The sequence below is a fragment of the Halichoerus grypus genome, chromosome 12 (genome assembly GCF_964656455.1).
Source record: "Halichoerus grypus chromosome 12, mHalGry1.hap1.1, whole genome shotgun sequence".
Taxonomy (NCBI): Eukaryota; Metazoa; Chordata; class Mammalia; order Carnivora; family Phocidae; genus Halichoerus; species Halichoerus grypus.
In genome coordinates, this window is record NC_135723.1 from 99769247 (window position 1) to 99781858 (window position 12612).

A 12612-nucleotide genomic window follows, 5' to 3' on the forward strand; every position below is an offset into this window, starting at 1 on the left:
AATGAAAACCATCAGACAAAATAAAGAATGTCAGATAGGAGGAATGTCATATAGATACTATGAAGTAAGTGTGGTCAAAATTATTAAAGACACAGGAAATCGAATGTATGAGAATATATGACTTTCAAAAAGAGGAAGCAACCTCATCTAAAATGAAAAATGCAATAATTGAAATTAATAGTATAATAGCAGATTAGACAGAAAGAGGAGAGATTTGTGAATGAAATAGAATATAAATCTTAAAAAACTACCAAGAATGAAGCACAAAGGTCTAAAAAAATGCAAAACAAAAAAGAGTGGCTAAGAGAGGTGCAGGATAGAATAGAGTTCTGATAAATGTCAAATATGAATTGTACAAGTATGAAATATAATGATATAACACCTGAGAAATTTCCTGACTTGTACAACGACCTCAGATTAGGAATGAGTTCCAAAAAAAGATAAATCCACACCTAGGCACATGGCAGAGCCTTAATACCACAGACAAAGGGATGATCTTAAAAGCAGCCAAACAGAAAAGACAAATCATGTACAAAGGAATAATAATTAGAATGACAGCAGACTTTTCAACAGAAGCAATGATGGGTGGAAGACAATGGAATAAAGTATTCTGAGTGAAAGACAGTAGCATACGTTAGAATTCTCTACTCAGTTCAACTATCATTCAGAAGTGACAGAAACATAACTGAAAGCATTTACTTCTAAGATATCCTTGCTGAAAGAACTTTTAAAACATGTAATTTTGAAAGAAGAACACTGAACCCAGAAGGAAGGAGAAAGACAAGAGAAAAAATGGTGAACAAAAATACTAGTGAGCATACTGGTAAATCTAAACAGCACTGATTATACAAGACAAAAAAAAAAAAAAAAAGAGTTGGGGAGGGCTTAAAAATAAGATTTAACCAAAGAGAACAATTACACAGAAGACAAGGACAATGATGTGATTGAACTAATACATTAAAGTTTAAAGTTCTTCTTTTGTGTGGCAGAAGGGTAGAAATACTAATTATTGTTAGACCATATCAAATCAGATGTGTGTGTAAAAATTTAAAGAGTAACTCCTAAAAGTATAGAAAAGGAAGACTAATTCATTTTCAAATTAGTAGAAAGAGGTGAATCAAGGTGAATTCCTCAAAGGTGAATAAAGAAAAAGTGACCGATCCAATAGAAGAATGGAAAGAAAGGCATAGAAAAAATCAAAATAAATAGAAAGCACAAAAAAGATGGTAGAAATGAATAAAAATATGTTACTAATCACAATAAATGCAAATGGACTATTTGCCAATTGAGAGAGAGATTGTCATACTGGATTCAACAACAAACTCTAGCTATATGCTCTTATAAAACACACTCCTGAAACATAAATACTCAGAAGGCTTGAAAGTGAAAGGATGGGAAAAGATATACCAAACGAATACTAACCAAAATAAAGTTAGTTTCGCTATATCAATATCAGATAAAATGAATTATAGATTAAAAGTATTATTAGGGCAAAGAGTGTTACTTCATAATAATAAAATGAACTTTCCCAGAAAAATACAATTCTATACTTGTATACACAGTGTCAAGATATATAAAGCAAAAATTGTCGGAAATACAGGGAGAAATTGACAAATGCACATTAATAGATTTTAATACATCCTTCTTAGTAACTGATACATCAAAAGGCAAAAAATGGTAAGATGGAGAGGACACAACACAATCAATAATCTTGATTTAATAGACCTAACTAGATCCCTACAACCAACATTAGAATATACATGCTCTTTCAAAGAAAACATGGAAAAGTTTCAAACATTTATTACATACTTGATTACAAAGCAAGTCTCAGAAAATCCTTAACAAAAAGCAACATCATATACTATATTCTCTTGTATGAAGTAAAACTCAATAACAAAAAGATAACTTTAAAAAGGACTCATACGTTTTGAAACTAAAAAGTACTTTTAAATAACCTCATGGATAGAAAAAGAAATAATGAAAACTAGAAAATATTTTTAAATTGAGCCATTTTCACATGGAGGAGTGGACAGCACCATTTATCTTTAAGAGAAAGCTAGCCAATTTGCTTGGGAAAACTATAGCTGGCTAATTCACCAAAAGCCAATTCACAGAATGGCCAGGTAGCCAAAAGCCAAATATGATGAAAATTAAACCACTGGATATTGATTTGCTGCAAACCCATCTGAATTATTGAGCATTTAAAAAAATCTGTTCCATCTGCACTCCTGCCTTTGTCCCTGTCCAGAACTGCCAAATAAACACTTTAAATGGAATTTAAGACAGTTCTCCACAATCATCTTGCACTGCAGATACAGAGGCAGGGGGATGCAGGAATGGGGTCAGAGGTACAAATAAAACTTTGGGGGTAGAGGGGTGGGAAGGTTTCTCAATCACTGGGAGAACTGGGCATTCAGCAAATTGAGTTTTGGCAAACTGGACATTCAGCAAATTGGCTGTTGGTGAATTAACCGTAGCCACGGCTGACCCAGAGTCTACAGATGGGGTCTAAGCCTGGTCAGGTAGGGAGAGGTTGAGTCGAAGAGGTGCCAAGACTCCGTATAGGCTACAATAAAGGTGTGTCTTGGGTGGAGATACTACTTTTTTCTAAATTAAGGGATTTTAAAGTTTAGGGATCCTGAGACCGAGGGCGGGTGTGGGAGCAGGTGCACGCTGGCTAGTGGGAGGAAGTCCACCTCAGCAAGAATGTGGGTCACAGCACAGGCAAGGGGCTCACCACAAGGCTCTACGGCCTTTAGGGATCCCGAGATCAGGTGCTGAGCTTGAAGCTCTCCTTTTCCGTGCCCTGAAACGCTTGTGGTGTCTTTAAATCCTCCTACAGCCGGCTACACAGACACACACGGTCCTGGGTCAGCGATTCTTTAGGTCTGAAGGAGGGGGCTGGGCCCGGGTGATGAAGCTGGGCAGTGACTGAGAGTGGTCTCCCCCCACGCCTTTCCTTGGAGGCCGGGCCAAGGATGTCAACACTGCACCCCACAGTTCTGGGAGGTGACCAGCAGCAAGGCCAGCGGAGACCCATGGCAGGCCAGAGCTGCTTCAGGGACCAACACTGGGACTGCTGGGCGAGAAATTCTCTTCCCCCAAATATTCCAGAGGAAGAGAACCTACCGCGGAGGGAAGCGGGGGAAGCGGGCTCCCCCGGCGGCGGGCCTCTCCGCTTCGCTGGACCCCTGCTTCTGTCTCGCAGAGCCGGTTTGGCTCCACACGCCCACCTTCCCTGAGCTGTTCTAACGGGGGGTGGTCCTCCAGAGCGGGAATGAGGCTCCTAGTCCTCAGCCGAGACCCTCCCCCCACCCCCAGGCCGCCGCGTCCAGACCAGGACAATGGTGGGGCCCACGCTTCTTTCACTCATCACACATTTATTTGAGGGCGTCCTACGTTCCAGGAGCTTCGGGGGTCACCTAAATCAACCAAATAGACCAGCAATTGGTCACACGAGATGTCATGAGCCGGCTCGATGCCCTGCTGAGCGAGGGGACGGGGTGGCAGATCTGAGGATGCGCGGGGGTCTGGCAGCCACTCAGACCCACCCCCGACCGCGGCCCGCGCAGTCTGGCCTGCAGCCCCCTCCCCACCCCGGCGGCCGCTCCCGCCCCCCAACACACACACCTCCCCGCGGCCTCGGAAACGGGTTTACGGGATGTGACCTCTAGGAGAGGAGGGTCCCGTTTCATCCGAGCATCTCCACCTGGCACAGAGGATGCGCTCAGTAAATGTTGGATGCAAGAACAGATGATGGATGGATGATGACGGATGGACGCGTACCTCGGGAAAACACATCCGCAAGCTGGCCACCAGGCGGGACCCCGCGCGGAACCCCTCGCGGCAGCTTCCTGAGGTCTTCAGCGAAGCAGGTGGGGAGGGGGCTTCAAGGAGGCGGCCCGCGGCACCGCCCCCCGGCCCGCGCCGCGGCGCCCTCTGGGACGTGTAGTTCGCGCCTGCGCCCAGCGGGCCGCCGAGGCTGGGGGTCTCCGGGCGGAAGCCCGACCACCCCTCTTGGAGTGGGGGGCGCCGGGAGGCCGGGGTGTGCTCGGCCTCGCCTTTCCCCCACCGCCCGCGGCCCCAGCCCCGCTTTCTCCCGCGCCGACCTCGGTCGCCGCTGTCGCCGAGGCTCGCGGCACAGTCTGCGGCCGGGTTGCGGGCGCCGCGGGCCGCGCCGGAAGCTGAGAGCGGAGGCTGAGTCCCGGGATGGCGCGCCAGGTGAGGCGAACCGGGAGGACAGACGGACCGACGGACGCCTCGGCCGGTCAACTAGGCGCGGCGTGGTGCGGTCTCGTGGTAGAGGGACAAAGACCCGGGGGTCCGCCGACTTTGGTATCGGGCTGTGCTCGGCCGGGCGGGCCTGGCGCGCAGGCTTTCGTGCGGAGAAGTCGAGGTCCCTGGACGACCCCGGACCCCCTCCCCGAGCTGCGTTCCCCAGTACCCTGTACGTGGAGCCTGTCTCCACCTTCGGAAACTCGTTCCTTTGGGTTACGCATCGCCCTCCCTCGGCGTGGCTTCTTTTAATTATTAGTTATCCTGGGAGTCGTGGGCATGAATGAAGGCCTCAGGGGAATGAGTAAATCTGATGCTTTTATTCTTGGTAGGATCCTGGACCCTTGGGGGAGGGGGCATGAATCAAGGCCCCAGGTTTTATCTACCTGGTAGGGTGTGTAGATTCTAGAGCTGGAGGAAGAGCCCCCATGTGTCGCAGCCTGGGCAATTCGGGCGAGTAGTGTGCGGGGCTGGGAAGATGCCAGAAAAATATGATGATACCAATGGGGAGTTGTTGCGGTTCCTCAGGGTGGGTGCAGGGAGCCAGTTCTGTAATTTTCGTGGCGGTGAACTTGGGCCAACCTCAGTCAATTGTAGACTCCGTGGTTTGAAGGTGGGTGGGTATTGGGATAGCGGCCTGGGCATTTTGTGGCCAGATCTAGCCAACCGGAACCAGAACCTCCAGTCATTCATGGCCCACAAGCTCTTGGGAGAAGCCAGGAAAAGTGGATGTTGTGGGAGCAGGGGCAGCCTTCCTTGCGGCTCTGGCTGCTCAATGAAGGAGCCCAAGGACACCCTTGCTCAGGAATGCCCGCTGGTCCTGTGCTAGGCTCTCCTCAGGCTGCAGTTTCCTCTTCTACAAAATGAGGGGTTTGGACCACCAGTCTTTCAGGTCTGATGTTCCAAGAAGGATGCATCCTCACACTGTGTAGCTTCCCAGAGAAGGTGGCTAGGAGTGGCTTTGGGGGGCAGTAGATAACAGTCAGATGGATAGTTACAGGGAACGCCTCTTGTCCTTCTCTCCATTGTGATTCCCAAAAGCCCAGGGATGTGTGAGCACAGCCCATAAGTGGGGGGCAGCAGGGTGCAGGGTCCAAACTGGGAACCCAAGGCTGAGGCATGCTGGGAGAATGGGTCTAGGCTGGGAAGGACTGTGGAAAGATGGTCGGGTCCCGTGGGCACTGAAGCTGTGGTTTTCATGTTGGGCTAATGACAGGGTAGAAGGAGTGTTTTAGGAGGACCGGCATGGCAGCAGCGAACTAGGAGGCTGCCCAGTTACAATAGTCCTGGGTCGATCCAGAAAGCTTTTCTCCTGTTGGTTGAGGGGGCGAGGCCTGAGCCACAGAGGAGGTGAAGCAGGGCCCGAGGAGACAATCGGTCCAGATGCAAGCCAGCAGTGTGTTTCCCTCCCCTGAGGCAAGCATTGCTGCCTTATGTGTTTGCACACTCATGCTCACTCACACACGCACTCCTCACTTTTCCTCCACTTTTTCTGGGCGGAGGGAGGCTATTGATTGAACCCTCTGTACTGGCCACAGTCAGGTCCCATTTCCATTTTATAAGAACTTTGTCTTGAAGAATGTGTCTTGAGGCCGAGATGGTGAAAGACCTGGAAACCATCTCTTCCAGATGTCTAAAAGAGTTGGGTATATTTAGCGAGGAGATAAAGAGGCACTGGAATTCAGAAGTAATATGTGAGGAAGAGCCCATTCTGTGTAGCTGGGGCTTCCGGGCTCTGACCTGCAGGTGGACCAAACAGGTGTGGGGGCCTCTCACACTAATCACAGCGCTTACGACATCCCAGCCTTTGTTCCAGGCACTTTTCCTGTATTAATTCATTTACTCTTCACAACATCCCCATGCTGCAGGTCGTTATGATCCTGATTTTATAAATGAGTTCACCAAGGCCCATGTACGTTAAGTAGTTTGGCAAGGTCCCATAGCTGATATGAAGCAAAGCAGGGATTGGAATTCTGGCAGCCTGGCTCCTGGCTCCTGAGGGCCAGCCCTAACTCCCACGTGGTGCCTCATCTGTGTGCCCAGGACGGCTGCTGCTTCTTTTTTTTTTTAAAGATTTTATTTATTTATTTGAGAGAGAGAGAGAGAATGCACGAGCAGGGGGGAGGGGCACAGGGAGAGGGAGAAGCAGCCTCCCCACTGAGCAAGGAGCCCCGATGCGGGACTCCATCCCAGGACCCTGGGATCATGACCTGAGCCGAAGGCCGACAGTTAACTGACAAGCCACCCAGGCGCCCCTGTGTCCAGGACTTCTTAAATGCCAGACTGGGCCAGTGATAGGACCAGCTGCTGGGAATGTGGTGAGCCACCCATTACTGAAGGCATTCAAGGAGAAATTGAAGAGACATCCCATTTTGGGTGGAAATTGGCATTAAATGATCCTTGCTCCTTAAAGGTCTAGGCAATTGTCTGATTTCTGGTTCACAAACGCATGACGTTTGAGAGCTGGCTCCTGGGAAGAAAGAGGGCCGAGTCTGTTTTCAGGGGTCCGTTCCCCAGCATACTTTTCATTTCCAGCAGGGTTGGGCAGGACTCCAGCCTATGACTATCCCCTGCCCTGTGGCTCTAAACTGAGAATGTGTCAGAATCACGGGAGGCTTGAAAACGTAGATTTCTGGGCTTACTCCTGATTTAGTAAATCAAGGATGAGGCAGGGAAATCAGCCCTAATTAAAAGGAACCTGAAGTAAATTGTTTGAACCTAAAAGCGCTTTTGTTTTTTCAGTCATTATGTTGGAAAAAGCTTTTTTTTTTTTCTAAAGGTTTTATTTATGTATATGACACACAGAGACACAGCGAGAGAGGGAACACAAGCAGGGGGAGCGGGAGAGGGAGAAGCAGGCTTCCCGCCGAGCAGGGAGCCTGATGCAGGGCTCAATCCCAGGACCCCAGGATCATGACCTGAACTGAAGGCAGACGCTTAAGGACTGAGCCACCCAGGCGCCCCTGGAAAAAGCTTCTGATGGGAGAAGCTGAAGAGAGAGTATTTTTCACTCAATTTGTTAAACAGAGAACTTGTCTGCTGACATCTTGGGATAAACTAGCCCCCCCACCCCACAGTGTCACGTGGCTCTGCTGGGCCCTTCTCCCACGTTCCCCGCCCCAGCCAGAGCAATGCCATTTGGACTCTGCCATTCAGCAGTGTCTACAGGGACATTTCTTTGTACTCAAGATCTGCCACTACAAACTTGACTGGGAAATAATAATTTTGAAAAATGAGATGTTTGATGCTTGTTTTCTTAAGGTTTACCAAGGTCATTGGTTATTACAGTCACAATTAAGCACAGCAGAAAAAGCACCCAAGCTCAGAGGTCCCCGGCCTAGACTTGCGCTGTGGTGGGCTACCAGCTCCGCTCACTGCTTCCCCACTTGGCACTGTGTGAACCCTCAGCCCACACATGGGCTAACAGTGTCTGACCAGCTGCCTGCAGAGATCCGTTTTGTTAATCGATGAGAGCTCTGAAATGCTCCGAAACAAAGGATCCGGCTTCTGATGTCTGGGTCCCTTGAGAATAGAGCCTGCACGGGACACAGCTCACTTGGCATCCAGCAGGGTGCCCGTAACATGCGAGTGTTCAGGTGAGCCGAGCCGGGGAGAGGCCCATGGGGCCGAGGTAGGCTGAGTGTCTCGCGTACCTGGTGCACGCGCAGGGTAGCTTGTGTCGGGGAAGCCTGGCCTGCAGAGGAGCGGCCACGTGCCCTGATCTCCGGCGGTGGCCGTCAGGTGGGAGGTGCTCAGGCTGGCTGCAGTTCACATGACCTTCGTCCCATAGAGAGGGCGCAGGGAGAGGGTCAGCGGCTAGACCCTACTGTTGGCTGTGTTGTGTCTGTCCGGAATCCAGCAAGAAATGGGGATGGCTCTTTGAGAGATGTTTTTGAGGGTGTCTGAGCGTGTTCCTGAAAGGGAGCCACCGTACTTGGGCTAGAGGGGTGGGGAGGACTTCCAGAAGGTCTGCTGGCTGGCCGAGAGAGCTTGAGAACCTCTGGACCAAAGGCAGTAGGCTGCGGAGAGGCTGCCTCCAGCCGGCTGTGTGGACGGGGTCTCGACCAGTTCAGCAGCACAGTGAAGGGCAGTCGTGACCATATGGTGCCAGCTGTCAGGGGGACGGGCAGAGTGGGGGGCAGATGCCGTTGATGACAATGCTGATAGTTGGTAGCAGTGATGGTTTTTAAAGTCACTGACTTGAGTTGACGAAACAAGGCAGTAGATTAACTTCTTTATTAGGAGTGTTTTCATTTTATTCAGTCATTTTTCTTACAAATAGTTTAGCATCTGTTTCTACACCAGAAGGACCCTTCCCATATTTTACATTCTGTTTGCTTAATTTGCACGAAGTTAATTTTTGCTGTAATTTTAAATACATGCCTGTCAGATGCTGGTAATCTTCTGGGGTCTGATGGCCATTTTAAAGCCCACTTAGTGAGGATTTTTAAAGAAGTTAGGACAGAATGTTTCTTGTATCTTACAAAGCAGGGGATGCCGTCCAAGGGTGATTCCACATCTCTTCCAAGCCCTTCCCTGCAGAGTAGGCCACAACGTACCAGGCTGCAAGCCCACAGGGGTGCAGAGTGGAGAGGTCCAGGAGGGGGCTGGGATGGGGGAGTGGGGACAGGGGCAAGGAGGCCTACCTGGTGGCCTGGAAGGGCTCCTGCAGAGCATAGTACCCACGTGCTGCACGGGCTTGGTGGTAAATGCCATGGGTCACGGCCATGGGGATCACGGTGGCAGGCCGGGGCCCTGAAGGTCAAGTGAGACTGGGAAAGTGAGGGCAGGCTCAGCCCAGCACGGGCCTGGAGTCCGGCAGAGCAGCTGGGCCAGAGGATCTGTAGAAGCACTGTGGCCGTAGGATTTGGGGTCTGAAGATCAAGGGCCACCAGTGAGCACGGGTGCATCGACTGCTGTTCTTCATTCCCGGTCGCACGGTCATCTGCCCTGGTATGGGAGGCCTGGCCTCCTTGAGACGTCCCAGGCTGTTTGAGGTGTTCTCTCTTGCTCTCTTTCTTGGGGTGAGGCTGGGAGGAGCCACATAAGCATTTTGCTTGCTTGATTCCTGACTGTTGGGTCATCCCCACTAAAAAGTATGGAGTGTTTTGTTCTTTGTCGTACTTATTATCCGTTTTATCTATGATCTTGTTTAAATGCCGTAGCGATAGGACCTCAGGTCCTTGCACGGTCGAGGCGAAGTTTGCTTATTAACTCCAGTGACTCTCCCATGGTGAATTTAGAGCTGGCTGGGCTTCCCCCTGGAGTTGGCCTTTTCTTAGGCCCAGGCTGAGGGCCACGGACTGTGAGGGCTTCTGGGGGGGGAGGGGGTGCCTGTAACGAAGTACCACAAACTGGCAGGCTTCACCAGCAGGTGGATCCTCTCACTGTGCTGGAGGCGAGGGAACCCCAACCAGGGCGGTAGGGAGCTATGCCCCCTCTGAAGGCTCTAGGGGAGGGGCAGAGGGTGCTCTACTCCTCTACTCCTCTCCTCCAGCCTCCGGTGGTCCCACGTTTCCTTGGCTTGTGGCTGTGTCACTTCATTCTCTGCCTCCATTGTCACCGGACCTTCTCCTCCCCGTGTGACTGTGTGTCTTCTCTTCTTATGAGGACACTGGTCATACCGGGTTAGGGGCCCACCCTACTCCAGTCTGACCTCACCCTAACTACATCTGCAAGGACCCTATTTCCAAATAGGGCCGCGTTCATGGGGGACGAGGGTAGGGACTTCAGCATACCTTTTTGTGGACACAGTCCAAACCCCATCTCTGTCCCGTGAGCAGATTCCTGCCACTCCTTCACCTGCTCCCACGTGTCAGGCCCCCGCCACACTCTCACTGCTCCCCACTCCCTGGTGTACCTCTGGAGACACGGTGAGGCTGGCAGCGCTGGGAGGGAGCCACCAACTCCCCGGAGATTGTGCCCACAGGTGTCCGTGGCCTTCCAGGACCTGGCCGTGAGGTTCTCCGAGGAGGAGTGGCAGCTGCTGGGGGAAGGGCAGAGGATGCTCTACCGCGACGTGATGCGGGAGAACTACGAGACGCTGCGCTCCCTGGGTAAGGAGCCCGCCCCAGCCCCGAGGAAAAGTGAAGGGAGGTGGGATCCAGGACCAGGCAGGTCCTGAGTCACCCTGAGCCCGCCAGGCCTGAGTCTTAACTACAAAATGAACACCGTTTGAGGTGGTGTTCCGAGAGCCTCAGGCTGAGCTGAGGGCCTCGCAGATCTTTTATGCCATTGTTGTTTCCATAGTCTGCACCAGGGTTGTGAGTAAGATTCGGTCGGGGCACCCCAGAACGGGCGAAACACTGAGCAGCCTGGTCTCTGAGCCTCCGGTGGCCCCGCAGTTCTTGGGGTTTGGGTGATCACGTGAACACACATGTAAACAGGTGCATGCGTGATTGTGGTAGGTGGAGGCCAGCTTCCATTCCCAGGGGCTGTCCCTCCCTCTTTTCTTTCCCAGGGACAGATGAGCTGCTCCCCCTCTCTGCTTTCCTGTCTCCTACGGAGCCTGGAGGAGCCACGGAAGGCAGGAGCTACGCTGGTGAGGGGCAGGAGCCTCCTAGGGGAGGAGGCCCCCTGGGTGAGTAATTTTGATAGTTGAGGGTCAGGCCCCGTTGGGTGTCCTGGGCCCAGGTGGACTCACTCTAGTCCCTTCCACTCTGCGGTCCTCAGCCCCTGGCTTTACTCCTCAGGGAACACTGTGCCCTCAGCCCTTGCCACACTCTATACCCAAATCTCTCTGTGACCTTTCACCCTTTGCCCCCCTGGGCAGTGAACCTGGCACACTGTTGCCCGTTGTATGCCATGCTAGGAAGAAACCTGGGGTCACCCGTGGAGAGCACCCCCTATTCAAGCCTCCTTCCTGCCACTAATGTGCAGGGCCAGCCTGCAGCTTCCGAGGGAGCTGCCACAGGGCTGACCTCAGATGCTGGATGTGGCCCACGGGCCCAGCCTGGGTGGGGCCGCAAGGGCAGGGGTGCCAGGAAGGGCAGAGGGCCCGGCCGGTGGGAGGGGTGGGGAGGCCGCCCTCGTGGCGTTCCCCTGGAGAAGTACCAGGTAATGAGGGACACTACCTAGAGTCCCCAGCCCCTAGTCCCAGCTGTGCCTGGGGCTGATCCTTTTTACTTCCCGGATGTCAGTCTCCCCTGGGCTGCTACCCACGTGGTAGGAGGATGACATGAAACTCTGGTTAGCAGTCGTGTGCAGAAGCGTGAGTGCTGAGCTGAGGGTGTGGGGGTTCACTGCGGCCTCTCCGGCAGGAGGCGCGCCCCCTCACAGCCTGCACCTCACTGCCCTGGTGCAGCTGGTCAAGGAGATTCCGGAGTTCCTGTTTGGGGAGGTCAGCCCGGAGAGTGAGCGTGGGAGCGGGGCAGTCAGCCTGGACGGGGAGCGGGGGAGCCCCAAGGGTAAGTCGGACAAAACCAAGTTCAAGCTGGGTGCCGTGGGCCTGCCCAGCCCCTGCTAGACCCTAGGTGGACTGGTCTGGGTCACGAATTCCCTGGTAGCACGTCTGCCCCCGAGAAGGCATGGGTAGTGCGGAGACAGGGCTCCTGGCCTTTCTCATGCTGGTTTCTACCTGTCGCATCGTGCCCTGTGTGGTGGGTGAGGCCAGGTCCTGTTCTGGAGATGAGAAGGAAGCCGTGCCCAGTCTGCATGGCCAGTGGGGCCCAGTCCCCCAGCCTGTGCTCTGCCCACATCCCCAGACTCTTGGTCCTTCCCCCTGCTCTGCTCACCGGGTGCTTTCAGCTCAGACCATACTTCCTCAAGAAGTCTGTCCCCACCAGCCCTGGCCTTTGAGCCTTCTCAGTGGCAAATGACACAGAAAGTGGAGTGGGCAGGATCTTACCAGAACGAGACTGGGGCTATGGATGTATGTTTCAGAGCCCGGGAATGACAATGCAGAGGATACTGACATGGGTCATTGTCCATGGCACAGGGCAAGGAAGGGCCCGGATGGGACAATGGTGGGGGCATTTTACCCACTGCTTGGCTGAAGTCTAGTTTTGAGTGTCCTCTCCCTCCTCCCCAATAGCAGCTGTGACTGTGGAGACTTGCCCTCTCCAAGGCCTGCTCGGCTGCCTTCCAAACACGCCTACTGGCTGGCCCCACCTGGCCACCACATCTAGCAGCGGCTCATCGTCCAGCAGCCTGCCTGGAGCCGGGGGCCAGGGGAGCCCTGTCACCATCAGTGAGTGCGACCCAGCAGGGGCAGGGCTCTGACCCTGGAGGCAGGGGGACTGGACTCTGTGCCCTCTTCATTATCTCTAGGACTCAGTTTCTCTTATTGCTAAAGCGGGCTCGCTCCCCAGAGAGCAGGACAAGGGCCTCTGTCTGTAG

General features: G+C 52.6%; 1 protein-coding gene across 10 annotated transcripts in view; it reads left to right on the forward strand.

The window, feature by feature from the left end:
- The first annotated feature begins 3640 nt into the window (after positions 1-3640).
- The window catches only part of KRABD3 (KRAB domain containing 3), a 28398-nt gene continuing 19426 nt past the window's right edge, over positions 3641-12612 (forward strand). For 4 of the 10 annotated variants that reach the window (XM_078059704.1, XM_078059701.1, XM_078059702.1 and 1 more), the window contains exons 1-5: positions 3642-3875; positions 10205-10331; positions 10736-10855; positions 11535-11681; positions 12308-12463. In XM_078059704.1, the coding sequence (XP_077915830.1) occupies positions 3735-3875; positions 10205-10331; positions 10736-10855; positions 11535-11681; positions 12308-12463 (691 nt within the window). In that variant the 5' untranslated portion in view covers positions 3642-3734. Of the gene's footprint in view, positions 4222-4278; positions 4448-10204; positions 10332-10735; positions 10856-11534; positions 11682-12307; positions 12464-12612 lie in introns of those variants that run through there. The other 6 variants (XM_036122609.2, XM_036122607.2, XM_036122608.2 and 3 more) reach the window with 6 other exon arrangements.